Consider the following 27636-nt stretch of genomic DNA (forward strand, 5'->3'; position numbering starts at 1 on the left):
CTCTTGGAGAAGATGACATCATCTCTGCAGAGCGGATAAAGTTACACTGGTGTATACATTGTAAGTGTAGAATGGCACCAAAGGCTCTGATGCTTTGCAAACTGCAGTTGTTTATATGTTAATTTTAAAAATTATATAGGGGTTATGCCTCTCTCCTTTTACTGTGTAGTCTGAGAGGGCAGCTTAACAAAGCCATGCTTCTCTTCCCACTGTAAAAACTGCTTTTAAATTAATTAGCAAACAAAAGCACCATTAATAAAACAGAGCTTTTTTGATTGTAACTAGCTCCCACTAGAGAGTGTGAGCTATGTGAGACATTTGCCTGTAGTGAATGAAACTGGAAGGATGAATAACAGCAGCTCCAAGGTAAAGATCTGTTATGTTATTGCAGTATAATAGTGGTTAAGCTCACTTTGAAAGTAAATTAGTTCTTGTTGTAATTTGTAGTAAAATCAATTCTGAAGAGAGAGACTAATGGCTGTTGTTTTTTTTTTTTTCTTGAACGTGTTGTTTACTTGTTTCTGTGTTTTATTGCTGTCAGTGAAAGGTATGGTGATTATTGAGGGAATATATTAAGTGAGAGACAAGTATGTCTTCCTACTAGTTGCTCAAAATGAGTGCTTTTTTTATCAGAGGGGAGAGTTTGCCATTTTACTTGAGCCAGATACTTTGTAATGAGGTTAAAGCGGCTTTATAGAAGAGAAACCAGTTTTATTCATCATTACTAGTTAACATGATGCTTTTTTTTAGTGTAAGGTAGTATAGAATTAATTTTCATGTCAGAAGAAAGCCTATACTTTTGTTTTGAGACTTTTGGGTCTCAAAACAAGTACCAAAAGGCCATGTTTGGAAAGAGGAGATAAGCTTGAGATGAATGCCTTGATCTAAGGCTTGGGAGAACATTTGCTCTTTCTGGATGTGCCAGAAGCTTGCTGTGTGACTGTGGGTTAACCATCTTAGGGTTGCTTCTGCTGTGGGAAGTGTGATTCTTCCCACTGTTTTAGATTTGCTCCTAGCTTTGTTTCAAACTTCAAGCATTGGGCATGTTTCTCCATGTGAAAACATTAAAAGTCTTTTCAACTTTTAGTATTAAAGGTGTCTACATGCAGCTGAGTTCCCTTCATAAACCACATCCACATTCTCATTTAACTCAAAATCATAAATCAGTGTATTTAGCGTGCTTATTGAGGATTTTTTTTTATTTCTCTCTTTTTTTTTCCTCCTTTTTTTAAGAGAAGTCCTGCCCCACAAAGTTGGGAAGTCCCTGGTTTTATAAGGTGCAAGTATGGTGTTCCTGCACCTTCCAGGAAGTATTAGACCAGATAATCCATAAAGCCTCAGGGTATATTCTGTAGGTAATAGGTATTCCAAGTTAGTTTGTTACAGGCAGCAGCAGGGAGCATCTGAACTCTCAACCACATGGGTATGAAGGCTTATCTGTGGTGCAAAATATTACACCAGTTAATTTGGGAATGGAGAACTGTGTGTAGTCTTGAGCAGCTCATACGAACACACTCCTAAGGACCAGATCTGCACAATAGCCCCGGATGTCTGTAAAATAATTTTGACAACTTAATCGTCAAAATAGCATCTTCCCCTTCCTTGCTTGTTCTCTGCTCTCTAAAGGGGCGTTCTTCCATGATGCATGAGTTCAGTGGCAAATCTGCATCAGACACTTCCAAACAGCTGGTCCTGGGTTATTTTGACAGCTTGATGCCCAGCTGCATTGCAAGAAAACCCAACCATTTGTTTTAAGGTAGATTGTCAAAATGATCTATGTTACAAGTTGCAACTGCTGGGCAGGGGCTGGAGTACACACATGAGACTGTTTGCTCTGAAGCTGACAAAGTTCCAGCTTGCCTGACGATGACACAGTTATATAAAGGTACCATGTACATATGTAGGTCTTGTAGGTGTCTGTGACCAAATCCAGTATCTTTTTTGCAGGCAAATACACTTCAAATCAATTAGACAGACTTCTGTAAGTCCAGTCAAGTACTGCAGAAAGCCATGTGCAGTCTTAGTGGGTTTGACCCATTTCGCTTATCAGAACTGCTCTTTACGCTTTATTTCGGTCATTCAGATTTGGTTGTTTTTTTTTTTTTTTTTTCCTTAATGTTGGCAGCAAGCACTGAAAACAAGGGCCCCAAGTAGGTTGGTTTATAGGAACTTTTATGCTTACAGCAAAATACAGGTACTTGGTTGTTCTTTTGTGCAAAAAAGAAAGTGATAACTGCTGTCATTGATCTATAGTAGCTAATGCCAGGTAGTTTAGAGTTGTGTGCCGCTGCAGTTTAGAGGGATTACTGAGGTGATGAAGGCAGTTCCACAGCAGAGTAAGAGATCACAGCACATAGCGGGGTTTCCTGAGGTGGGGAAATCCCAGGGAAGTGCCAAGACCTGCCAGGAGCTGGCCACTTGCATGAGACATAATGGGATGGGTCCTATGACTTGAATGGATGGATACAGGGAGAGGGGACACAAGGAGGGGAAGGTTCACTGTTTGAAAAGGGGAAACATAACCCAGGGAAATACATACCAGTTGATCTTACATTGTTGTCCAGCAAGGTCATGGAGCACATCCTCCTGGAAATTATGCAGAGCCACGTGGAAATCATGAGGGCATTGATGACAAGCAACTTGGCTTCACTAAGGGCAAATAGTGCCTGACAAATTTGGTAGCCCTCTGTGATGGCGTTCTGGTGTTGGTGGGTGAGGGAAGAGCAGCTGCCATCATCTACCCATAATTGTGTAACACATTCAACAAAGTCACATACAAAGTCCTATTGTCTAAACTGGAGAGACATGGGTTTGATGGACAGGCCACTTAGTGGATAAGAAATTGTCTGGGTGATCTTGCTCAAAGAGTTGCAGTCAATGGTTCAGTGCCCAAGAGGAGACCAGTGATGAGTGGTGTTCCTCAGATGTCATTAATGGGACCAGCACTGTTCAGCATCTTTGTTAGTGACGTGGACAATGGGATCAAGTGCACCCTCAGCAAGTTCGCTGATGGCACCCAGCTGTGTCATGTGGAGGGAAGGGATGCCATCCAGTGAGACCCTGCTTCTGTGAGACCTCTCTTGGAGTACTGCATTTAACTCTGGGCCCACCAGCATAAGAAAGACATGGATTGTGTTGGAGAGAATCCAGAGAAGGGCCACAAAAATGCTTAGAGGGCTGGAACATCTCTTTTTTGTAGACAGGCTATGAGAGTTCGGGTTGTTCAGGCTGGGGAAGAGGGCCTGCAGGGAGACCTTATTAGCACCTTCCAGTACTTATACAGGGTATAAGAGACCTGGACAGGACTTTCTTCAAAGTCCTGTAGTGATAGGACAAGGCAGAATGGCTTTAAACTGAAAGAGGGTAAGTTTAGATTGGATATTAGGAAGAAATTCTTTACAGTGAAGGTGGTGTAGTAGTGGGATAGGTTGCCCAGAGAAGTTGTGGATATGCCATCCCCAGAACTGTTTAAGGCCAAGCTGGATGGGGATTTGGGCAGCCTTGTACAGTAGAAAGTGTCCCTGCCCATGGCAGGGGGGTGGAACTAGATGACGTTTAAGGTCCTTTTCAATGCAACCCATCCTATGAGTCTATACCCTAAACTGAGTACCACCCTAACGAACCAATTTAAATAATAGCTGTTGGACGGCTGATGTCTTGAAACATACATGTTTTATTTGCTCTTAAGTATGAAAAATTAATCTTCCTATTCCTAAAAGTATTTAACTAGATTTGCTATCTAAGCTTTACTCTGATTATGAGCTTTATTGGCCCATTATGTAATGTTTTGAATGTTCACTTTTAAGCAGTTTTGCATTTCTTTCAAGCTAAAAGCATAATTAGCTTTCTTTTTGTTGGTGTTCTTGAGTAACATGATCCTCATTTGCTATTTCCCCAAACTATTCCAGTCTTTTTTTTCCTCTTTGGGCATCAGCTAGTTGTCCATGGTATCTTTTAGAGTCTATCCACTGAAAAGGAAAATAGATCAGGAATTTATTATTAAAGCCATTTTTTTCTACTTATTTTCTTGATAAACTTTGAAACAGGGTGATCAGAGTATAAGCAAGGAATGAGTATTGTTGAGATATGGCTGGTAGTGTTGCATTCATTCTTTCCCCACAAATCTATTATTTTACTTGTACTGCATTGAACAGTGTGTTTTTTTTTTTTTGTTTTAGTGTTATTCAGATGTTATCCTAATGAATTCAGATGGGTTTTTTTTGTTTGCCTGTTCTAGTCCAGACAACTGTTTTAAAGCTGAGGGTTGAAATTTCTTGGCAGCTAATCAAACAAGGAAGAAATGACTGATTAAAAAAAAAAAAAGAAGCACAAGTGCCAAATAAATCCTACTTAAGGGTAGAAAATGTGACTTGAGATCCTTTGTGCTTTTCTAAAATCTTGAAGCTAAGAAGAGAGGCTGCAGGGTACATGTATTTTCCCCATTTTTTTGGTGTTCCTGTATTGAGTTTCATTCTCATAAACTTTAATCTTGCTCTTTTAATGACATCCCAATTGATGTTTGGTTTAGAAACCACAAAGCCTTTAAGAGGCAAGCTAAATATTAGGAAGAGTTGATGACTGTACTCATTATAATATTGTTAGTAGAGCAGATCTTTCATTTAAACCTCCAAGATTCAGGCTATATCTGAAAAATTATTCTGTTGACAAATGTATGATGTTCTCTTTGATAGTGCTGCCATACTTTATTTTCTTTTGTATTTCATTCAAACCCTTTGTGTGAACATGTTTAGTGTCTTTTCTTCTACCTAAACCTTTGGGTTTGTGCTAGCTTTTTAGTTTTTGTTGTTATTGTTGTTGGGTTTTTTAGCTTTCGGACACCTGATCAGAAGTTTCTGAGTCAAAGTTTGATTATAACAAGACACTTTATCCTGGGCTTCTTATATCTTTCACTGGCTCAGTCTTTGACTCTCATTAACTCCCATCTCTTTTGGCCCTCGAAGATTTGTGAATTGTACTAGAACTGCTGTAGTTCCAGAACTGTTCCCTACTCCTCTTTCTCTGAAGCTCTCTTCTTTCCCCCAGGACCTTCCTGCTCTAGGTTTTCAAATGGCATGGTATCTTGCCCCTATCTTTCTCATTTTTCCTTAGTTTTGATTTTTCATATAGAAGTGCTCATGGATGCAAATAACCTCTTCTATCAAATATTGATTTCAAGTACATCTTATTGCAGGACTGACATTTCAGCTGCACCATTTTTAAAAGAGTGGCAGTGTGGGTCATATAGATGGAAATGCCATCTACACACGGTGTTATTTTTTTGGTGGTATGTTGTCTAGTAGGTGTTCAGCCAGTTATGGCAATGAAACCACCACAGCCAAAGATGGGTAATTCCTTACTGTGTGCATTCCTTTATATCTGTAAATTGTGTGGATGGTTCCAAAGTAGTACAGTATTTTAGTTTTGTGATAGAATACTGAGCTACCTGCAGTGACCCAAATGCAGTTAAAATAGCAGTGGTGTAATCCTTGTGTTCAAGGTGGAGGATATCAATAGAAAGCTTTTACTCAGGGTTATGTGTTAAAAATAAAAGGCTGCAATTTATATGTTCATTGTCCTACAGGATTACAAACATCCTTTTTCAAATATGAAATACTTCAGTTTTCAGTTTAATAAGAGATGCACAAAAGACCGGTGGAATTATCATGAAGTAGCTATAATTTTTGCCTTCCTGGACTACTAATTACCTTTAAAATAATGATTTCTGAGATTTTAACTCAGTAGTTTTCCTACACACAGATAAACATACTCTGAACAAAAGATTCCTCAGATGATAAACTTCATTGAACCTAATCCTTTCTCTCCTCCTCCTCCTCTCACTTGTCTTGACCTATCTCCTTCTTTGAGATTATTTCCATTTCCTTGGATACCTTCACAGTAATTTCAGCCAAATGTTAATGAGAGCTTGTCAGCTGTAGGCATGCCCTGTGTATCAGCCAAAATGCTGTATATACTTTGAAATAAAGAATCTTGGTTTTATGGCCTCTCTCCTTTCTGTTCAGCTGAAGATGTCCTTAATCATGAAGGTGAGGAGAGCTAGCTCTTTGTCTTAGTTAGGAAAAGCTGAACACAGATGAGGAAAGTGATTTGAAAAATCCAGATGCCAAAAAGTTTGAATGTATGCAGAGGTTACGTTATTCTCATCCTATAGGTTTGTTATGTTTACTGTGAGAAAAATGTGGTTTTTTTTGAGTTAAAGAGATGTAGCTTTTTAGTCTAAAATTGACTTTGCTGAATTCTGTTGCTTGTTTGGTTTGTGTGTCATCTCAAATTTAAGTAACTTAAATTGGTAGAATTAGGTGTGTTAGTTCTCCATCCCATATACAATTATCAGGTATTTTTAATGCAGAAATGCAATGATTTTAATTTTTTTCAGTTACTTTTTTTTAGTTAATAGTAAACATTGTACTAAACACTAAATTAATTTGTCTATCTTGTTCCATGGCTATTGACATTTTGAGCAATTATTTGCTTCCTAACAATGCCTGTGTGGCTGCTGTTGGAAGCCATGGTGTCACACTTGGATGCAGATACTGTAATAAATTCTAAATTGCTCCCTGGGGAGCACTGTGTTAAAGAGATCACAAAGCAAAAGGTCTGGGAGTCGGTGACAAAGATGCTCAAGAACAGCAACAGGTAGGCATCCACTCATTATGTGTTCGCTGTGGTGTTGTCTGTATTTGAGACCTCTAAAATCGAAGTTTCAGAATTTTGAACTCTGAACTTCCTTTTGTTATTCTTAAGTCAAACCCATAATATTAATATAACAGCTTTCTGTGTTTGTTTTCAATGTCTTTGTTATTTCAGCAGAATATTTTTATTGGCACTGTATTTTTCCAGTGGCTCTTGAGGATCTAATGTGGCATTTATGTTTCACTTCATGCCCTGTATTACCTGACCCCAGGAGTATTTTGTGGCGTCTACCAGACCAGAGATAAAAGCTGCTGTTTCAGAATAGGAGTGCAGCCTATGTTCAAAATACCACCATTTCCATATCAGAGTAGCAGTTCCTTTGAAAGTGACTGTGATCCTGTGTCCCTGTGCCCAGTTGTGTAAACCTTTGGATTATCCTTTGTGTGGAGGCATGACTCAGTCAATGTGACTGTGCATAAGCCCTGCAAAGTGAGCATAGTTTATGAAGTATTTTGACAATGGCAATTACTGTGCTAAAAATAAATCACTGGTGCGTTAGCATTAATAACTACTCCTACAAGATATGCTAGTCACTCCTAAAGGGCTGAAAAATTCGGGATACTCTTGTACATGCTGGATTACTTCTTATAATGTAAAGTTTAAGGTCTAGGGAGTTATTAGGGGTCTTTTCATCAACCTCTAAATGAGTATAGAAGAGCAAGTTTGCTAGCATTCAGCAACCTACTGACTTGTTAGCATGGATGACTGAACATGGCACAGTTGCCATCACCAAAAATGACCTTCTGTATAGCCCCTGTGCCTGACCTTACTTTTAAAACTCTGACCTCACAGAAGTATTGGTTTAGCTGGAATTTTAAAGGATAGGTTTTTGGGTTGTTTTTAGAAGATACCTAGAGTTACAAAATTACCTTTAAAAAGGAGAAGGGTATGGGGGAAGGAATATAGCTTTGTTTCATGTGATTGCAGTGGAGCTGCTTGGCACACAGGGCTTTTAGATCAAGATAGTGATGGTGTGTGGGGTTGCTGTCATACTTGAAAATGAGAGTAGTTTTTAGTGTCCACTGTTAATTTTGGGCACTAACATGTGGCTTAAATACAGATTATTTGCTTTCCTTTTATCTCATGAGTGTCAAGCTTTTTACTCAAGAAAGGTTGTGTGGCATCAGTCCTGGCCTAGGTGCTTTGTTCTTTCTCCATCGTATTGCTCAAAGTGATGATGACATGACACAGACCAGGTAGCACCTACTCACATGAGAAGGGAGACACAAGAGAGCAGTTGGTTGTAACTGAAGGCAGATAAATAATTGTTGGATTTGCTGTGATCTGTGGGATGCAACTAGACCATTCCTATTTTTTCTTAGTCTGTGACAACTAACAGTGACAGCAGCTGTATTATGTTTTAAAGTGCCACCAAAGGACCACTGTGTGCAGGTACAGAAAACCTGTATCTGTTGATCTGCAATAGAATTTCAAACATGAAAATATGTTACATTCTGAAAACAGTGTGGTCATTTTCATGTGAAGCTTGATCTTGGATGACACAATATTAAATATTCATTTCCGCCAATCAGTTTGTAATACTTTGCTTAGAAATATGGAATACCTTTGTGCTGGTGAGTAGGAAAAGGAAAAGTAACTGCTTTTTCTGCTTTTTCCTCAGGAGTAATTGGTTTTATTAAAGAAGAGAGGATATGGGAATGCTAAGGGAAAACTGAAACTTGTTGGCCCTGTTAAAAGGATTCCCATTGTGTTGAAAACAGCTGAGCCAGAGGGAGAGTGTTTAAGAACTGCTTAGCTTGAGTGTGTGAATGTGTCAGACTCGTGATGTGTAAAGCCAAACAAGGCTTTGGATTTATAAAGGGAAAACTGATCATAAAGAAACTTTGTTTTTCATCAACTCTACTCTGCAGAACATGCTGGAGGTGAATAAGGAGAGCACCACCACTAATAAGAACAATTGTAACCCAATCATGTTTAAATGAAAGATGAGCTAAGACATTTGAGTAAGATAAGGATTTTCAGAGGCTGTGCCAAAGGCTAGAATTGAAGAGGGATTTTTATTTCTGCAGTTTGATACTGGATTACTCTAATTCCCTCTCTCATCCCCTTTCTCTGTAAATTTTGGAAACAACCAAATGAACAAAATAATCTGTCCAGTGGGTCTAGCTCAAATTACTGGAAATCTGGTGAGAGCTGGCTGTGATTCCAGTGAGTGACTGCAAAGTTGAGTGGTTTTGGTGATTTGTACTAATACCAGTAAACAAGAGTAATCTCGTCTCATCTTATACTGTAGCGCCCTTTGTCCTATGGATGGAATCCTTGATCACTGTTTGAACCCAATTTTTGAAGCATGCCTACTTTTATTTTAATAGAAGGTAATATAAAGAGAATACTTGGCTATGTCTTGGCACGAACACTGCCTGCCAACTTGGCAACACTTTGTTCACATTTACCATAGATCTGTTTGGGTTAGAAGGGATCTTAAAGATCATTTAGTTCCAGCACCTTACCATAGGCAGCAATGCCACCCACTAGATTAGGTTGCTTAAGGCCATCCAACCTGGCCTTGAACATTTTGATTGATGACACATCTACAGCTTCTCTGGGAAACTTGTTAGAGTGCCTGACTACTCTGAGTAAAGAATTTCTTTCTAATATCTAATATAAATATTTCCTCATGTTTAAAACTGTTCCCCCTTGTCTTTTTACTATCTACTCATAGAAAAAGCTGCTCTCCCTTTTATTTAAAAGCACTGTTTAAGTAGTGGGAGGCCTCAATGAGGTCTCCTTGAAGCCTCCTCTTCTCCAGGCTGAACAACTCCAGCTGTCTCAGCCTTTCTTCACAGGAGAGGTGCTCTAGCCCTCTGACCATCTTCATGGCCTTCCTCTATAACCCTCTGATAGGTCCACATCTAAGGCTGAGTACCACAGAACCAGATTAAGTACTCCAGCTGGGGTCTCAGGCACAGGTGGAGGATCGCCTCACTCAATCTACTGGTTATGTAATTTAGAGAGATTTGTTCAAAAGATGTTCTTCTGAATAGATTCTCAGGGTAGGGAGTTGGAGATGAAAAAGAACATTTCTCATGCTTGTTTGTTGAAAAAGTACAACTCTGTGGTCTTTGATTAAACAGGGGAGAGGAGAATGGCTTGTGGGTCTGCTGTGCCTTTTTGAAATGACAGGAGGGTACATCTGCCATTTCCCCACCTTAACCTCTGCCAACCTGCTGCTGCCATGGGACAGAGCCATTAAACCCAAGGAATGTCCACTTGGATGTATACTGGTGCCTATCAAATCCTTCTGAAGGAAAACAGATTTGTGTGAGTTTCTTTTGGCACGGTAAAATATGTGCTGACTTTGCACTGAATTATGTGCCCAGTGGGCTTCTTGAGTGAGGAGACTGGTGTGTACGTGGAGCCTCACAAGGGTGCATGAGGAGGAGCAGCAGCAGTCCTCAGTCAGAATGTGGACGTAGGAATTGCTCTGTTCTTCTCTCCTCACGCCCCTTGTTCTTGGTTTCTTGGTATTTCTCTTGGATTGTAAGAAGCTAAAGGCAGTAGATGAAAACAATTACTTAGTGCACATTTATATTTTTTTAAAATTTACTTTAATTTCTGTTACTTAACTAGTTTCTGGAAGTGGCAGCAGTCATTTATCAGCACCAGGTAACTGGCTGATCAACACCTTTTCTTGCTGCTCTTCTTTTTTCCCCTGCTATTCTTTGTTCCTTTTGTACTTAAACTGTGAAATTAAACTGTGAAATTAAAAAAAAAAAAAAAAAAAAGCTTTCCTGTTGCAAGGCAATAAGGGCTTCCTTATGAAGAAAAATGGCTGTTACCTCTTTCTGTGAGTCAGTGCTTGAAATGAGAAAAAAAAATCATCACTGGTATACTACTAGTGATCTATTTTTAGTCTTCTTAAGCTTGACAGTCTTGTAATGTGAACTATTTTGGCTCTGCAGGATGAGGAACTAGCCACTACTAGCCAGATACGGTTACCTGAGACAGAAGATGACAAACTGAGCTTTTGCCCTATGTTCTTGACTTACTGGTAGCCTGTAAAGAACACTTGCACGAGTGGGTTGCTTAGCTTTCTCCAGCCTGTTTGTGTTCAATTTTGCAAATGGGTGTGTTGCTGCTGAGGGCTCTCCATGTGCTGGTGAGGTGGGAGTGACCCTTGAATCAGGACCAGGATCAAGCTCTGCAGGTCTGACCTTGTTATGCTTGTTCCTGGTAATAGTTGAAGCCAGGATACCCCTATCCTTTTATGTGGTAGAGTTTTGCTCCATAATGGGGGAAAATGGCAAAATATGAAGGAGTAGGAAGCTCTGCTTTTAAATATTCTCATACTTTAACTTTTTAATCAAATGTTTGTTTGCTTTTGCATAATGAATTGTGTTCAAGTGAAACTTTAACCAGTGTAGGTATAAACAGATAACAGTCTAAATATTGTTTGTAATCTTATGATCTGTTTATGTACTTCCTCTTCAGCTGTTTTGGATATATCTGTCAAATTTAGGCAATTGTTACTTTTTTTAAAAAAACTGCAGGAAAAATATTTTAAATGCATGCATAATTTATATTTATATATATATTTTTTAAATATATATATATATATATATATGGAACTGTTTGGATGGTGGTATTTAAGGTGCCAGTTTTGGTTTTACAGCATAGGTATTGTAGTGTGTGGGTGGTGTTGAACAGTTACCACTGTGTGGACACCAGCTAAAAGCTGGAAAAGTTTAAACATCTCTGATCTTCTTCTAGAATTTTTATTACAGAAAGAGTGGTTTAATTTAGTTGATCTACTTATACATCAGGCTGTTGTACACAAGCAATTGGTTGTCTCACTGTTTCTATGTTCTGGTCAGTTATGGAAAATCAGTGAGTAGCTAGTGAGGTCAGTGCTGCTTAAGAAGCCTTTTCCAGGTTCTCCTCTTGTCCAAAAAGACAGATATAAATCAGTGAATCAGCACCTAAGCAAACTGCTACTTCTTGAAATTGATCTTGTCATGACAGAGTACAGATCTTACTATTTCAGTATGAAACTGAAAATGATAATTAGCACATCAGTTACATTTTTTAATGAGAATAACCTGCATACAGACAGTCTTAATTTCTTTGCTTCCTTCCTGTAAACCCAGTGCACAGGTCTGACTATCCACAGCTGATGAGTCTGACTAAAGCACTTATTTTGTTGACTGTTGCATGTGTTTTTGTTTCTTCACTTGTGTGAATGAGACTACTCATACATAGTCCCACTCTTCATAGAGATTTCAAAAATTTCCATAGGCATTCAAAAGACCATGGATGTTTTCCAAAGAAACTGTTAATTTGCAAAGATGAGAATGTAATTGAAATGAACACATAGGTTTTTTTATAGGTTTCTGATATCATTTAATGCTTATACTAAAATAAAAAACCTTGAAATCTTGCAGACGACTGATATGGAGTAACTCTGTGTTTGACTCAGAGAAGTAGCATTTCTTTTGTCCCATTTGATGGTGCTGATTTCTGTTTATGGTTCGACTATACCAGTAGTTTTCTTTTAACGTGATTATAGGAAAGTATGGAAAAGCCTACAGGATGAGTTCCATTTAAATGACTTGTATCAACCTTTTGGGTCTTCTTTATTGTATTTGTCAATACAATAAAGTGTCATGCAAAAAATGATAAACAATTTGAAGGGAGGGGTTAGAGGTTTTTAGAACAAACAGTTTTGTAAGATTTTGAAAGGGTCTTGGAGAATCTCACCTTTTGGCAGTAGTATAAATGAATTATGCAGTTTAATAACAACAAAATGCAGATCAGAATTTTGGGACTAGTAAGGAATACTGAACAGTTAAAGAAAATTTAAAATAAAAGGCTAAATAAAATAATTTCTCAAAAGCTGAATAGAAGTCTCATTCATGATGATGTAAAACATCAACAGTTAAATATTCTTTAAAAGATTGTTTATAGGAATTCTGCCTCTTGATTTTCCTAAAAGAAGATGTTTTTTAATAAGGATTTCAATGTGAATTATAATCAGTGGGAGAAGCATGTAATGAATGAACTAGATGGAGCTGTTTGTGACAGTCTCCAGAGACAGGAGAAGTGATACATAGCAGATAAACATGGGATTAACGTTGAGCAGAGGGGAGGGACCAACATCCTGAATTGTTACTAATAAGCACTAATGAAAGAACATCAGCCATCCTTTGTGTTGAAAAATCAGGCAATTTACTAATTAAAAATAATTCATGAAGTAGCCTCTCTTTTTATTTTCTGCCTATAATATATGTGTACAAGTGAAGCTGGAGGCAGAGTAGCTAACTAATCCTATATAAAGAATATTTTAAGGGTTTTTCGCCTTAATACTTACTTTAACTTTTAAAGTGTTGTTTTGATCACTTCCATCTTTGTGTGTACACATGAAAAAGAATAAAAAATGCCCAACTTTTGGCAAGAGTCAGAATTAAATAATGGAAGTAAAAGATATGGGCATTTCTCTCATTACTGTAACTCTTGTTAACAAATACAGTATGCAATGTACAGTGCCTTAAAGCCCGAATGAATACCATGTTCAGCTGAAACTATGAGAATGAGATAAACATAGGTACAATATACTATTCTCATTTATTTTGTCCACGAATGACTTCCTGTTCCCATAGTGCTTTTTGTACATTAAAGTCACAAGATATTAGTAAGGCACAACTTCTTTTCTCTAATTATGCAGTATAAATGGAAATTGTGGGCAAATCTCCTAATCTCCATAGAGACAGCACAACATTTATCTAATTAGTAGTTTGCCTTTTGGCATTACTTTGAATAAATTAGCATTTCATTACATACCCTGAACTACTTGGAAAAAGTTTCCCAGAGTAGTATTTAGTCTTTCTTCTCTGAAGAGTGTATTTTGAATTAGCATAGGTTAATAATCTCATTTGTAACTGGAAAGAGACAGAGTAGCACTGCTATTGTATTTTTAATATCAGAGGGTTGAACTTGCAGGTTCTTTGCTTTCTTTAATCCCTAGGACAGAGTAAAATCTTGTGTTACCTTATTTAATGGCTTGCTCCTTCACCAGGGAAAAATCAAAAAAAGAAAAGAAAAAAAAAATTGAACAAATTTGAAATACAACTTGATCTCCTCTCTGTACCCTTTCTCCAGAGGTTGAACTTTTCTTTCAAATTGCAAAAATCACACTCTATCACTAATTGTAAATGAGCTTGTCTACAGAATTTTCAACACAGCTAATCCAGAATACACTGTTTGTCTTCCTTTCTTGTATCTAAATCAGTGGCAGGAAACAGAGTGACTAAGTTTAGGTATTGACTGCCAGATAAGACGAGTGGCTGCTTATTATGCTTTTCCTGAACAGGTATTAAGAATCAAAGCTTGGATGGGAAATTAAAAGAGGTAATTCATCAGTAATAGATTTTAATTGATTTTCTTTCTAAGTATTAAAAAGAGCAGAAAGAAAAATCTATGGAAGTGATAAAGGGTGGTAATTTCCCTTCCTTGAGTCACTGGCTGTTTCAGACCCGTGCTTAGTCCTTCAGAGAGTTCTTGGCTGCCACCTGTGGCAGAAGATGAGCATGAAGTATGGTGTTAAAAATTTGACTCTTCTCAAAGTGGCCTTTGCAGCAGGGATGTATGGTTACACCACCATTGCCATGGTTGCCTTTTGGTAGATGGAGGCATGCAAAGAATCTGTTAGTTTGTTTTTTGCAAAATCCAGAGGAATTAAACCATCTTCATTTTGGGTTCTTTGATTGTCTTGGTTTGAAAGACAGATGTCTGCTAGGGAAGGCAAGAGCCTCCCTTGGCATGGAGAATATGAACATCCTCCTCTGAATTATTATAATTTGGGAAATTAAGGGTCTCTCAGGCAAAAAGATATGGGAATAGGAATAACAGTTCTTTACTAGTGTGTATAATAAACAAACAACAACAACAACCACTACAGCATTAACAACAAACAGAACCAGAAAACTGAGTCCCAGCCTTTCAGCTGCGGCACTTTCCCCTTTGGTGCAGTTACAGATTTAAACAAGATTTGGAGGGATGAGGGGATAAAATCATGATAACTGAAGACAGACCTGGAGGCAGCATGCCACTGTTTGAGAGACAGTGTGTTAATGAGGTCTGCTGTCTTGTTAGTGGTAGGGGGTGGAGATCCATGAAGCAGCAAGGGTTATTGATGTGCTAGAAACTGCAGAAACACTTGGGAATGCTCATGTAGGAATTGGAGCTTCTTCCCATGAAAAGGCAGTGGGATTGATCACCCAAATGAAGTGCATCTAAGCATACACATGCAAATGGGCAACCAACAGGAGGAAGTGGAAGCCATTGTGCAGCAGGAAAACTATGACATACGGGGTTGGAAGTAGGTGATTAAGGTTCCTTCAACCCAAACTGTTCTATGATTTTGCGACAAGAGGAAATGGCCTCAAGTCCCACCTGCAGAGGTTTCAATTGGATATTACAAAAATTTCTTCACTGAAAGAGTGGCCAGGTGTTGGAACAGGCTCTCCAGTGAAGTGGTGGAATTGCCATCCTTGCAGTGTTCAAAAGACACGTGGATGTGGCATGGAGGAACATGCTTTTGTGGTTAACATGAACTGGGTTGCCAGTGAGACTCGATGATCATAGAGGTCTTCTCCAGCCTTAATGATTCTCTGTTTGGCTGTCAGACTGGATTTTGTATCTAGTAGCACAACACATCTGGAGCTTACAATATTTGTGAGCTTGGAAGCAGTTACAGAAGACTCCAGTTCAGTGCCGCACATGAAGGTCTCAGCAGTGTGTTCAGCTGGAGTCACAGATGTCCATTTTTATGCTTCTGGGCTGGATTTTCTGAGCAGATGGTCACTTAACCCTAGTGGTTAGGCATGACAACCCTCTACATTCACTTGCCCCTTAGTAAATGTTGTCTTGTTCTTCTGCCCTGGGAAGGCTTTTTTTCCTCATTATTTGTTATTTGACACTGAGTTATGTCATGGTAAAAGAGGAGCTCATGTTCCTTTCTAGCTCTTCTCCCAGCTTCTTTAGTTTTCCTTCTCGATCAGTAACTATTTTGTGTTCCTGCTCAATGAGTTAGCCAGAGTTTTGGGATGATTCATCCTAGATCTTCTATCATGATGAGCACCCTGCAAATAATACCCAGAAAATTTCTTTTCTGACATAAGTCAAATCTGGCTCTTTTTAACAACAGCTGGAGCAATTAATGGAAAACGTGAAGATTAGGGAAGACAGAAAAGAAATAAAGACAGTTTATTAATTTCTTCCTCCCTCCCTCTTAAGCATGATTGTGGGCAGATTTCTGCTTTCAGGTCTGGTCCTTGATTACCTCAGTACCTTTGTAGGAAGCTGGCACAGGTTTCCAGTTCTCCTCCCACTCAGTGCCTAGGAATGTTGTTCCTGCAGCCTCTGAGGCTGGTTAGTGTCTGACCCTAAAAGCAGAATGCCAGAAAAATCTGTGACTTGGTTGACTGTACTTGCTCTCACTGCAGGACCCCAACTCTTGACTGACACATTCTGCACTGTCCCTTGGCTACATCTGTCCTCATAGGGGCCATTCAATGGCTAATAAAAAAGCTCTTTCTTCCTTCTGTCTTCATCCAGAGGCTCAGAAACTCTACTTACAAGTGTAAGGACAGAGAACAGTAATTTATATCCTAGATACACTTTGAAATTAACTTCTCTTTCTGTATTACATTTCAAAGGCTCTGTGCTAAAGCCCTCTGATCTTCTATGTGTTCTAATAAATTTCACTGTGTTTGTTAGTTGTGTTGATATTGTTGTGAGCAAACATGGTCTAGGGAACATGGGTTTGGAATTGAGTAAACTGCCAAAAAATTTTTCATACCTGCTCCCAACATATTGTTTGTTTTAGGGAAATCTTGTCTGAGGACCTGAAAAATGGGAAGGCAACGTTAGAGGTATGTTAGAGAGAAAGACTGCTCTAATCTAATGGTCTGAATTTTGTTCTACAGCTTGATGACTGCACCCTGCAATTGTCTCATAATGGTACCTATCTGGATCTAGAGTCCACCCTAGCAGAGCAAAGAGATGAACTAGAAGGCTTCCAGGAGGATGCTGGGTAAGTAAAGGTTTATTAAATTTTTATAAATAGGCTTGTGGTTAACTTCATATGTTCAGGTCAGCATAGGAAGAGAAAAGATATAAATCTTACCCTTGTATGCCTGTATGTCTGTCCCTTTGTATGATTAAGAATTTTATGACATCTCTCTCTACATTCACTTTTGCAGTTTCTCTAAAATATGACATACTGTAAAGAAACCTATGAATATGAGTGTCTTGATTAGTCTAGGAAGATTTTATAGTTATTTGAAACTTGGTAAATGAGGATGGTTTGTTTGGAGAACTTTGAGATCTTGCTTATGATATTGGTCATGTGGTGGTATTCCAGAAGTTATAAACTCAGTTTATTTTACCTTGATAAGTTAAGTCCTCCATTTATATTTTTGAAGAAAAGACCTGTATTGGTTTATTTTTTTACTCCTGGAATTGATTGAGCCAAATCAAGGGATGGGGGTGCATGTTGTTTTTTGAATATTCTCCTCTCCTACTTTTTTTTTTTTTTCTTATTTAGTTATTGCTGGCACACGTGAATTGCTATGACACAGTTTCCATATTCATCTCTTTGAGAACTGAAAGTGAAAGCAGAAGTTAGCATCAGTGTGTGTTTGTGTAAATGCACATAGGAGATTTGCTTTTTTGAAGAATTTTCCTTTTCTGGATCTTTCAGGTGATTGTCTTACTTAAGATGCAAAATGAAGAGAAAGTCTAGATCTATTTTTGTCTTTCTAGTTACTATATTGGACTGGATAGTTGTGATTATTTTATGGGTGTGTTTAACTGAATTTTAAATTGGTCAGAGTTTGTTAACAGTAGGAAATCCAACCCTTGTGCTTATACTCCTTCTTCACTTCTGGTAGCTGTCTTGCCTTTGATGAATATGCCTTATAAAACTGAACTGTGCCTCTGAAGATTATTTTATATGGAGAAGAATTTTAAATATTTTCCAGATATTCATGTGTGTGCATTTGTGTATGTCTTATTCACATATACCAGTATGGGACATGTTTTATAACCATTACAAGATAAAAAACTGTTCTGTTAGAAACCAGTTAGAAGATAGTTTGTCAATAGACAGAGTAGCCAATACAAGCTGAACTGAGTCTCCTTTCCTATGCAATAGGAGTGCTGAGTGTAGAAATTTATATAGTCTTCAGTTTTGTGCATAGGTGATAAAAATCACTGCAAAGAACAGCAAGTTCATATTTCCAACTAACTTTATAATGAGTTGAAAGCAAGTAGTTTAAAGGATTTTTTTTAGCAATACATTTTCAATTTGTCACATTTTTTCCCTTTCCATTGGTGTGTCTGTGCTAATTCTGGTAATTTTGACTTCACTACTTTTAACACTCCATAGGAGCAATTTGGCACTGCCAAGCAACGTGGCAAGTGAGAGACCATTTGGTGCTTTTTCTGCCAGACTTTGCTCTTGAAATAGCAAGCTACTGTTCACCTTGTTTTATTTTTCTGCTTATTTTGGGCATGTGAAATCAATGACATGAATTGTTTCTGAAACACAATTATAATTTTCTCTGTGGTGGCTATCCTGAGGGAAAAAAGCCCAATAAAACAAAAAAACATGGAACTGCTGCTTGAAGTCTTGTACTGGTGAGGATTCAGATGGGCTTCTGCATTTCATTTTTGTCCATGTTTTGTGAGAGAAGAAAAGATAAACAAGAAGCACCAGAGCTTTGGGAAGTATGTGGGATAAGCTTCTCTGTAGGACTTAACATTGTTATTTCATGGTAAATGCAGCTTATGTGATGTTATTCAGAAAAATGGAATATTCTAGACATAGGGTAGCAGATGCAGTCAGTAATGTCTTCCTTTGTCCTGTATTTCTAGCAAATTAAACTCCATTTTTGGGCCTTGCAGTTCTGAGACCAAAACACTGAGCTGGAGTGCTCCTGAGCTGGAGCTTCTGGCTGCAGACCTTGGGAGCTTAACAGCAGCTTGCTGTCTGGGAGGGACTTGCTGGAGAAACCATTTAGTCTCTCTCTTTTTCTGTCTGGGTCATTTCAAGGTCCTGTTCTTAATCTTCAAAGCTTTTAATTTTCTGAGATTAGGCTACCTCAGGACCTGCCTTTCTGCCATGCCAAAGCTGCTGTGCTCATCAGGGTCACTGAAGCTTGCTGAACTCTGAGTGAGGGCTTTAGTAGCTGGATATTCATGGCATTTTTAAAATTTTAGAACCTTCGCTGTGGAAACTCCAACTCAAAGTGTCCAGAATGTCCTGTAGTCTGGCTGTTTGCAGCATCTTTTTGCCAAAAATTCCTGTTCATCCTGGGAAAAATGATGAAGATTTTCTTTTTAAGCACTTTTGAAAGGAGACTTATAAATAAAACAAAACAAGCAGAAAGCAAAAGTCTTAAAAATTTTGATTGGTTTGAGAGGCTGTAGGTATTTCTTTTCTCTGTGAGGAACTGAATTAGCATAGTGGAAAACATGAAGGTTTTTTCTTCAAAAGAAAACAAAAGAATGGTGGCTGTTGCTGGAAGTTTATAATGTGTATCTTTAAATAACCTGTATAAGAAACATCTGCACTCGTGCAATTTCAAATGAATGCTGTTCTGTTACTGAATATAGTGAAAAGAGGCTTTTGGTAGTTGCTGTCCACTCCAGGAGAATGAAAACTTCTGTCTAGTGAAGGAGAAAAGCCAACACACGTGGCCCTGTACTGCAGAGGGCTAACTAAAACATGGGTGGGGATTGGATGGCTTTCCGGTCCCCACAACTTTACCTGCTGCCATTTGCACCCTTGAGAATAGCTGTGGGGCTCAGGAGAATCAGATTGGTTTTATATGGGGGCTGAATTTGGTCAGTGGGAGCATGTATGAAAACAACCTTTCTTTTAAAGTCTGGATTGTGTTCCTGGCTCACTTGCTTGTTGGGTTGCTTAGCTGTTGGGCTTTTTTCTCTTGCTTCCAACACAAGTTATTTTGTGGATGCTTCATTGTGTAGGGTAGTACACAATGGAGGTTGTTTAGGCAGGCTGGCTGCTTTAAGGTGTTGGTGACAGGTAAAGCTCCTTTCCTTGGCTTACCTGAGGTTTTACAGAGAAAGCAGGAATTGTCAAGAATCTGATGTGTTTAAATTACCATATAATTGCTCAAACTCTCTTTGTGGATATGTCTTAACAGGCCCTCATGGTAGCCCACAAGGTAACACTGTCCTAAAATGCAGAACAAGAGTTTCTTCAGGCAGTATGCTATGAGCAATGAAAATTTCTTCACGGAATATGTTTTCAAGAGTTCTGTTTTGCAGGGATTCTTTTAAAGCACTTCTGATAAATGGCTTCAGCGCTAATGTTTTTGCATTCCTTCTAGACACCCTATCTCAAGCCATTTTGGCTGGGTGAGCCCCATGACAGAACTTTTCCCTCTTGATGGTGCTGTTCATTCTGGTCTTGATTCAGAATCTGTTGGAGACAGTAGATTCTGGCAAGGATCTCTAATATTCTTTTCCTGCTTATGTACTGTATTTTTTCCCACTTAGACTTTGCAAATAGCACAATTGTGAGAATGAAAACTTTTTGTCACTTGTTTACATAAGGATGTTGGAGATGCATTTGAAAGTTAATTTAGTTTTTATCTTAAAAATGGTATGGCTTATTTTTTGAAGCAGTACTGAAATCTAGCAGATTCTATGCTGATTTTGTATTAGTTTAAACAGAATGTGTTTGTTCATGGGTGGAAAATGCTCTCAACTTCTGATAGTTCTCTCTCTGTGTTTTGTCTATGTTTCTCAGTGCCAACAACAAGAAAAATAAGGGAGGTACCAGAGAAAGATTGTCATTGTGTTGCTACAAACAGGAGACTGTGACTGTTTATTGATATTATTTACTTATGTTGTCCACCCAAATATTTTGATTTCTGTGATATTTAGCTATAAGGTCTGATGAAATGCTGAATCTGAAAAAGGCAATCGATGGTCACAATTAAAAGCATGCAACAAAGCAAGAAAAAAAAAAACACAAGAAAAACAACTCCCTAGAAACATCAAACTAAAACAACTCCCTAGAAACATCAAACTGGGCTGAGAGGTTGTGGTAATTTTTGGAGGGGTAAGAATTTCTACAAGGTAGCAGTATTCCATTCTAAAATGTATCAGATTGAGATGCTGAGCCACATTTTGAAGTAAGTGTTTTGCTAAAACTTTACTGTTGCAGAATAAATGGTGATACAGATTAAAATTTCACATTCCTAAAGAAATACATTGGTTTTTATGGATGAGTAAGTTGATGCTGTTCTTAATTGCCTCACAAATATTGAGGACAATAACTATTACCACCTGTATTTTCAAAACTTTATGCAGCTTTTTTGCTTCTTAATACTGATACAATTTTGTTGTTTATATAAAAAATAATTAGGTAAAATATTGAAATTAATCTTTAGGTGGAACTGTAGTAATTAATTTTCATAGTTATCTTGCAATAACCGTTGAAATCAAAACTAAATAAAATTACTGGTCCCATATGGTTTCCCTGTTTAGAACAATTGGCAAGGCATCTCTGAGCATTCCTGCTTCCAGAGTGTGTAATCGAAATAATTACACAAATGTGCATATATTTTGTAGGCCTGACAAAAGAGACATGTGACTTTGAGGGATGTGCTCTGAAAGCAGGATGGAGGCAATTAACAGTTGAAAGTTCCACCATGAAAATTATTCACCAGTTATGAGATTTCTTGTCAATGGATCTCATTGACACAGTATCTTGCGAAGAAATGACTGATAAATTAAGGTTCCTACTAATAGTAAAATGCTACCTACTACTTTGTAGTTAATAAATGAATACTGATTTGTGAATATAAAATGCATTTAGAAAACACGCATCTTCAAAATAATAACTAACTTTAATAAATTTTATTGCAGGCCAAGGCTTGTTTTCTTACATAGTTTCAGCTTTAAAGCTGGCTTGATGATATAAAAGTATATCTCTTCTGCATATATTGAGGTCAGAGACTGCAGGCCACTTTGCTCACACCAAAAGACTCAAAATGCAAAGTCTATGCAAGCTTTTGAAAAGAACTTGTGGTGCCCTGTTTTGGTGTGTGCTGTCTAGGAGAGGTCTGGAGTCTGACAGTAAGCACAGAAATTACAGGGATCAAAACTTACTGTGTGTAGTAGAAGTCTGGGATGTCGGATGGGGGTGCAGTCTGTGCACCTTACAGCTTCTTTCCAGTCTAGATGGAGAACCTTCAGAAAAGAAGCCTACCAAAAAACAGTTGCAATGCTGGATAGTGTTAACTTTCACTGATGTGCTAACATATCCTTCAAAGGGAAGTGCTCTTCTCCAAGTGCCCCAGTCTTGGAAACTGTACTGCATCCTTCTGACTGCGCAGGAACCAGCATCCATAGTAGTGGCTCCCCTGGCTTAGACAAGGAGGCTTCATGAAGGAGGCTTCATGAGCTCTTTACTCTCTGTGTGATTTTGGTTTGGGGTGAGCAAGAGCCTGGACTTGGTAGACTTGACTGGGGCAGGTTGTGGGCAGTTGATACTTACGAAATGTCAAGGGGCACAGTGCTCTTGAGACATGTGCCTGAGAGCAGTGTCAAAAGCTCATGGTGGCTTCTTGGGTGTAAGATGGCAAATACCAAGTTCTGAAATGTTCTGTGGTCTGGTTTTGCCCTATGGGGTTTTTTGGTGGCTGTTTTTTTTGGTGAGGGTGTGTAAATGTTGGGGTGTTTAAGAGCTTGACTCATTATTTCACAGCTTTTGTTTCTCAATACTTCAGCAGCTGTGTCTCTTTCTCTCCCACTTTGCCCCAGAGTTTACTCAGTTGTAAAGGGAAAAATCTACATCTGTACCAAGGTACCTGTAGAAACATTTGAAGATTTGCTATTTTTGAATTTAGTGATCACTGCTGGCAAATGAATGCAATACGAGTGCTTTTATTGAAAAATAATTTCCACTGTGAAATGTATTGCAAAAATACTGTTGTGCTTAGCTCTCTCCCAGCCCATTACATACCAAATAAAGTGCCAAACCAAAAAGCGTGTGAATAATTCTTACAGTTTTTGCTAGGACAACTTTTTTTAAAGATAGCCTAATTTGACATTCAAATTTGCATGTGAAAATAGCTGAGAAGTCCAGTATTTTTTGGTGGAAACTTAAATAAAAACAGCTTATGGGAACAGCTGATGCCAGATGTTCTGTTTAAAACCATTTAATTTTATTAACATTGAAGCTGCTTAATGGCTGTGTTTGCACTCTGCCCTCCTCCTCGATGATGAGGCTGTAAGTTAAGTGAGTGGCTCTCGAGGCTTGGAAATGTGTTTCCCTTCAATTTGTGAGGAGGAAATCCCTTCCTCTCTCCATAAACAGATCATCTGTGAGGCTTCAGGTAGGGCTGCCAGAAAGTGCTGCAGGCCTCCTCTGAACTCCTGTTGTGAGCAGAACCACTGATTTGGAATCCAAACCTGGAACAGTACCAGCACTGTGGGCACTCACTGCTGGTCTGCTGGGGCAAACCAGTGTAGTATTGCCCAGAGTGTGTGGGCAGCTGAGGGAGTTTGTGCTGGGTAATTAATAAAAGCTGTGAATTAGCTACACTTCCTATTCCATGGCAACTGTTCTTTTATGTGCTCCTACCCGGTGGTAAACACAAAGGTTTGTGTAAGCAAGCTCACGCTCGCTTTTCTCCCATGCACACCATTTGTCTGTGTGCTTGGTGTGTTGTGTGTGTTTATTTGGTTTACCCCTGACTAAACTAAGGTGGTAATCTGCTTCTGATAAAAATAAGTGTCTCCAATTTAACCTCCAGTTGTGAGCTAACAGCTTAAATGGCCGCAAATCTGTGACTAACCCAGGATCTCCAGTAATGAAGCCATGAAAATTAGTGAATACTGCCAGGGTTAAGACCACAGCAGTACAGCAAAACAGTAGTTTATTTCACATTTACTGCTCAGTAATTGTGCTCGCTAGCAAAAGCATTGATGGCCCAACAATAAATATAAAGCCCATTTCCGAAGTGGAATTAATATGGAGAAATAATTGGTCTGTGAACAGTGTTTTATATTTAAAAATTTGTATGTCAAGTTAGGAGGAAGCCCTTGCCAAATATGATGCTAATGGAAAACTTCCAAAAGAAGAAAGAGACACAAAATAGTATATTGATCAGTGCAAAGTAGACTTTATTTTTATGTACTTACATAATCATATGTGTGTTCTACTGCAAGATATGACAGCTTTTAAATATTACTTGCTGAGTCTGGTTAAAATGGTCACATTTTAATAAATGGTCACATTTTGATAAAGCGTAAATGACCAATTAAGTGAGTATGACATTGCTTTGAAATGTGTTGTGCTGTTTTAGATATCTTCTTCACTTTATTATCTTTTTAGTATCATCAATTAAATAGGAAAATCATACAAGATTAGGGTTTTTCCCTTAAGGTGGTAGAGAATGATTTCTTTTCTATGAAAAGTTCTTAAAACTATTTTTTACAAATTGAGTAATTTAATTTTTTTTTTAATTATGAAAAAATTAGATGCCTCTTTCGGAACTGTAAGTTAGATTAATGTCAGGTATCAGGGGTCTTTGTGAGAAAGCAAATTATTATTCAAGTGCTGTTTGTTTCTGCTCTGAAACTATGGAACTTCATTAGAAGTTGGTCACAAAATCAACAAATGGGTCAGGTTAGAAGGGACCACAGTGGGACTTCTGGTGCAAACTGCCTGCTCAAGCAGGGTCATCCCAGAGCCCATTGCACAGGATTGTGTCCAGCTGGTTCTTGAATATCTTCAAGGAAGGAGACTCTACAACCTCTCTGGGTAACCTGTTCCAGTACTCGGTGACCTGCACAGTAAAGAAGTTCTTTCTTATGTCCAAGTGGAATTTCCTGTGCATCAGTTTCTGCCCATTGCCTCTTGTCCTGTTGCTTGGTACCACTGAACAGAGCTTGGATCCACCCTCTTGACACCTTTCCTTCAGATTCTGACAGACACTGATGAGATCCTCTCTCGGTTGTCTCCTGTGGAAGCTGAACAGCACCCTCAGCCTTTCCCCATAAGAGACATGCTTTGGTCCCTTAATGATCATTGTAGCCCTCTGTTTTATGTGCTCCAGGAGTGCCGTCTCTCTCTTGTCCCGAGGAGCCAAGAACTGGACACAGCACTCCAGATGTGGCCTGACCAGGACTGAGTAGAAGGGCAGGATCACCTCCTTTGACCTGCTACAATGCTCTTCCTAATGCACCCAGACCACTCACAGTGGTCTGGAACCAAATCTGTGGGTCCCACAGTGTGGCTGGGAGCACTGGAGGGACTCTTTGCCAGAAGATGTGGAAACATCAAATGACTCAGCTGTTGGAGGTTAATTTATTTTACTTTCCTCCTTGCCCTTGTCCTGTAGGTTTCCAGTTCTTCTAACATTTTTCCCCAAAAGTCCAGATATTTCAAAGGCATCTGTTTCTCCAAGTGTGAAGAGGTTTTAAACTAAAATCCTCATGTAATGTGAACTTCAAGTACACATAGCAAAACCATATGACCAGAAATTACTTGGTGTAAAGATTCCTGGGAGGAATGTGCAGCCAGTGCTTGACAGTTACTGACAGCAGTGGGAAATATATAACCTAAGAACTGTAAAGCATTGGTCAAGTGATGTGCCATCTCTGAAGAAGAACATGATGCGAGGTTGACAAGAAGTGTGGAAACAACACTTTTGGTTTTGTGTTTTACCCAGAAACAATATTGTTAAAATAGCTCTTCTAATGCAATTCTCTTTACCTTTTTCCAAATCATGAAGTTTGTGTTTTCTTAATACAAAAATATAAGATGGAAATTTAATTGAAAATGCTATAAGTGTTTCACAAAATGACACAATAAACATCCCGCTGAAAACAATTATATGAGTTGAGCTTTTGCATTGGGAAGGGACACAGTTTTGTTCATGAATGACAGCTCTTGAAAAATGGTTATTTTCTGACTGTGAAGGCAGCAGTCAGCCCTCAAATATTTGAGGGGCTGTTGGAAGGTTTTTGTTTTAATGTGTGGAAATTGAGCCATTAACAACTGAGAAAGAGCCAGCATGATGATTCAGAAAGTACAGGGAGGAAGTGGGGAGGGAATTCTCATTTTCCAGCTTCTGAAGTTTGCTCGCACATAAACTACTAAAAAGGACAAATGGAACAAACGTTTCCCCCATTTTGAACTCTTTGCTTTCTAGAGAGTGTAAAAGTGATTCATTATCCTTTGGCAAAAATTGTTACATTGTGGTGAGGTACACAACGTAACGATTGCACCTTTTACCGACATAGACAACATTAGTAATAAATAATTTGGTGGTATTCATGTGGCTTATAATGCATACTTGGTGAATCCCTTGATTGTTTCACTCCACAGTTTCAAGTTTCTCATTTTCTTCCCCCTTCTCCTTCTATCCCATTTTGTTTTAATTTAGAAAGAGGGGGAAAGGAAAAGAAAGGAAAAGAAAAATAGCAACCCTGCCTAGTAAATGTACTTGTGAAGAGTTAGGGGGATGTAAAAGCCCAGCACCCTGTAGTGACAGTCGGTAGGTAGTCCTTATTTGCACAGTTGTACAGACAATGGTGTGTCAGCCAAGATGCTCTTCCACTCACTGGCATTCAGATGGTGGTGGTTTATAGGTTTTTAGTGGGAATGAGGCAGTTATTTGTTAAATCATGTTGACAAACACAGAATGCAATATTACAATAATCTGCAGGGAAAAAAACCCCGTACAAATCTAAGCATACTTTGTTCTTTTGTATACTGTTTCTTGCTGTAATAATTGGCCAGATTTTGCCATCCCAGTTTTTGCTTAGGGAATATGCTGCAATTATTTCTATTGGATTAGTAAAGATTTAATTACTTTTATGCTTTTTTTTTTTTTTTTTTTTAATGCAGACTGAATGGACAGAAATGGTTGCTATCTGTTTACTTATTTTTGTCCAATCTTGTCAAATGATTGTTACTTTAGTAAATTTGTTATGATCCAGGAATGCTCTGAATAAAAGCACTCTGGAAAATAATTAGATGACTTGCAAGTGTATTACATGAACAGGATGCAGACACATTGTGATTTCACACTAATTTTTAAGATGGAAAAAATGAGGTAAGAGAGAAAAGCCTACTGACTTCCTATGAGGATGAGTGTGTGTGTTTGCCTTGTACAGCTTGTCATGTACCAGAAGAGGTTGCTCATGCTGTCATCCATTTGAAGGGTATTAGCATGTAAAAGACTTCTTTTTAATTATTGATATTATTTCCTGAGCTCCTCTGCTGCTATTATTCAATGGCAATAACATGAGCTTGAACATGACAGTTGGATCTTTGGATAATAATCACCTAAGAACTTCAAAAAGGTTACTTGTTTGGATAAGATTTTCAGATGAGTTTCAGGGAGATTCTTAATTCCACTCTGTGTACATGTGCACTCTCTCACTTTAAAAAGACTTGGCTTTTATGCAGCATTTTTTTTGAAGTGTCAGATTTTTTTTTCAATCTCTTCAATCTGCAGTTGATTGGAGAAGCATATCACAGTGAAATGGCAGTCAAACTGTATCTTAACAGCTTTGAAATCAAAGCCTAGGATTTATGCTGTCTGATTAATAGCAGGTTAAAAAACACTTTCCTTATTGTATGTGTGTGCTGGCTTGCAGATCTTTTTCAGGGAAAACCTGATAGACTCAAGTGCTTGAACTCTGGCAAAAATTTCATCCTTTATGCATTCAACAAGGAACAGTTTGTTTTCCATTGCTGCTGTGGAGTACCTTAAACTGAAGCAACTGTGAGGCAATACCCCATTGCAGAAGCATTTTCCTCTTCCTAGAAGGTGTGTGCAAGTGAAGATGGAAATGGATGGGTTCTGAAATGAAAAAGCAAAAGCCATTTGCAAAAGTAATGCACTCTAGAGC

At 38.4% G+C, this 27636-nt stretch overlaps 1 protein-coding gene across 4 annotated transcripts in view; it reads left to right on the top strand.

Annotated features, from left to right (window-relative positions):
• The window catches only part of FHOD3 (formin homology 2 domain containing 3), a 374768-nt gene that overhangs the window by 20505 nt on the left and 326627 nt on the right, over positions 1-27636 (top strand). For all 4 annotated transcript variants that reach the window (XM_053946675.1, XM_053946685.1, XM_053946696.1 and 1 more), the window contains exon 2: positions 16656-16762. In XM_053946675.1, the coding sequence (XP_053802650.1) occupies positions 16656-16762 (107 nt within the window). The remainder of the gene's footprint in view (positions 1-16655; positions 16763-27636) is intronic.

This window comes from Vidua chalybeata, chromosome 1, assembly GCF_026979565.1.
Source record: "Vidua chalybeata isolate OUT-0048 chromosome 1, bVidCha1 merged haplotype, whole genome shotgun sequence".
Lineage (NCBI taxonomy): Eukaryota > Metazoa > Chordata > Aves > Passeriformes > Viduidae > Vidua > Vidua chalybeata.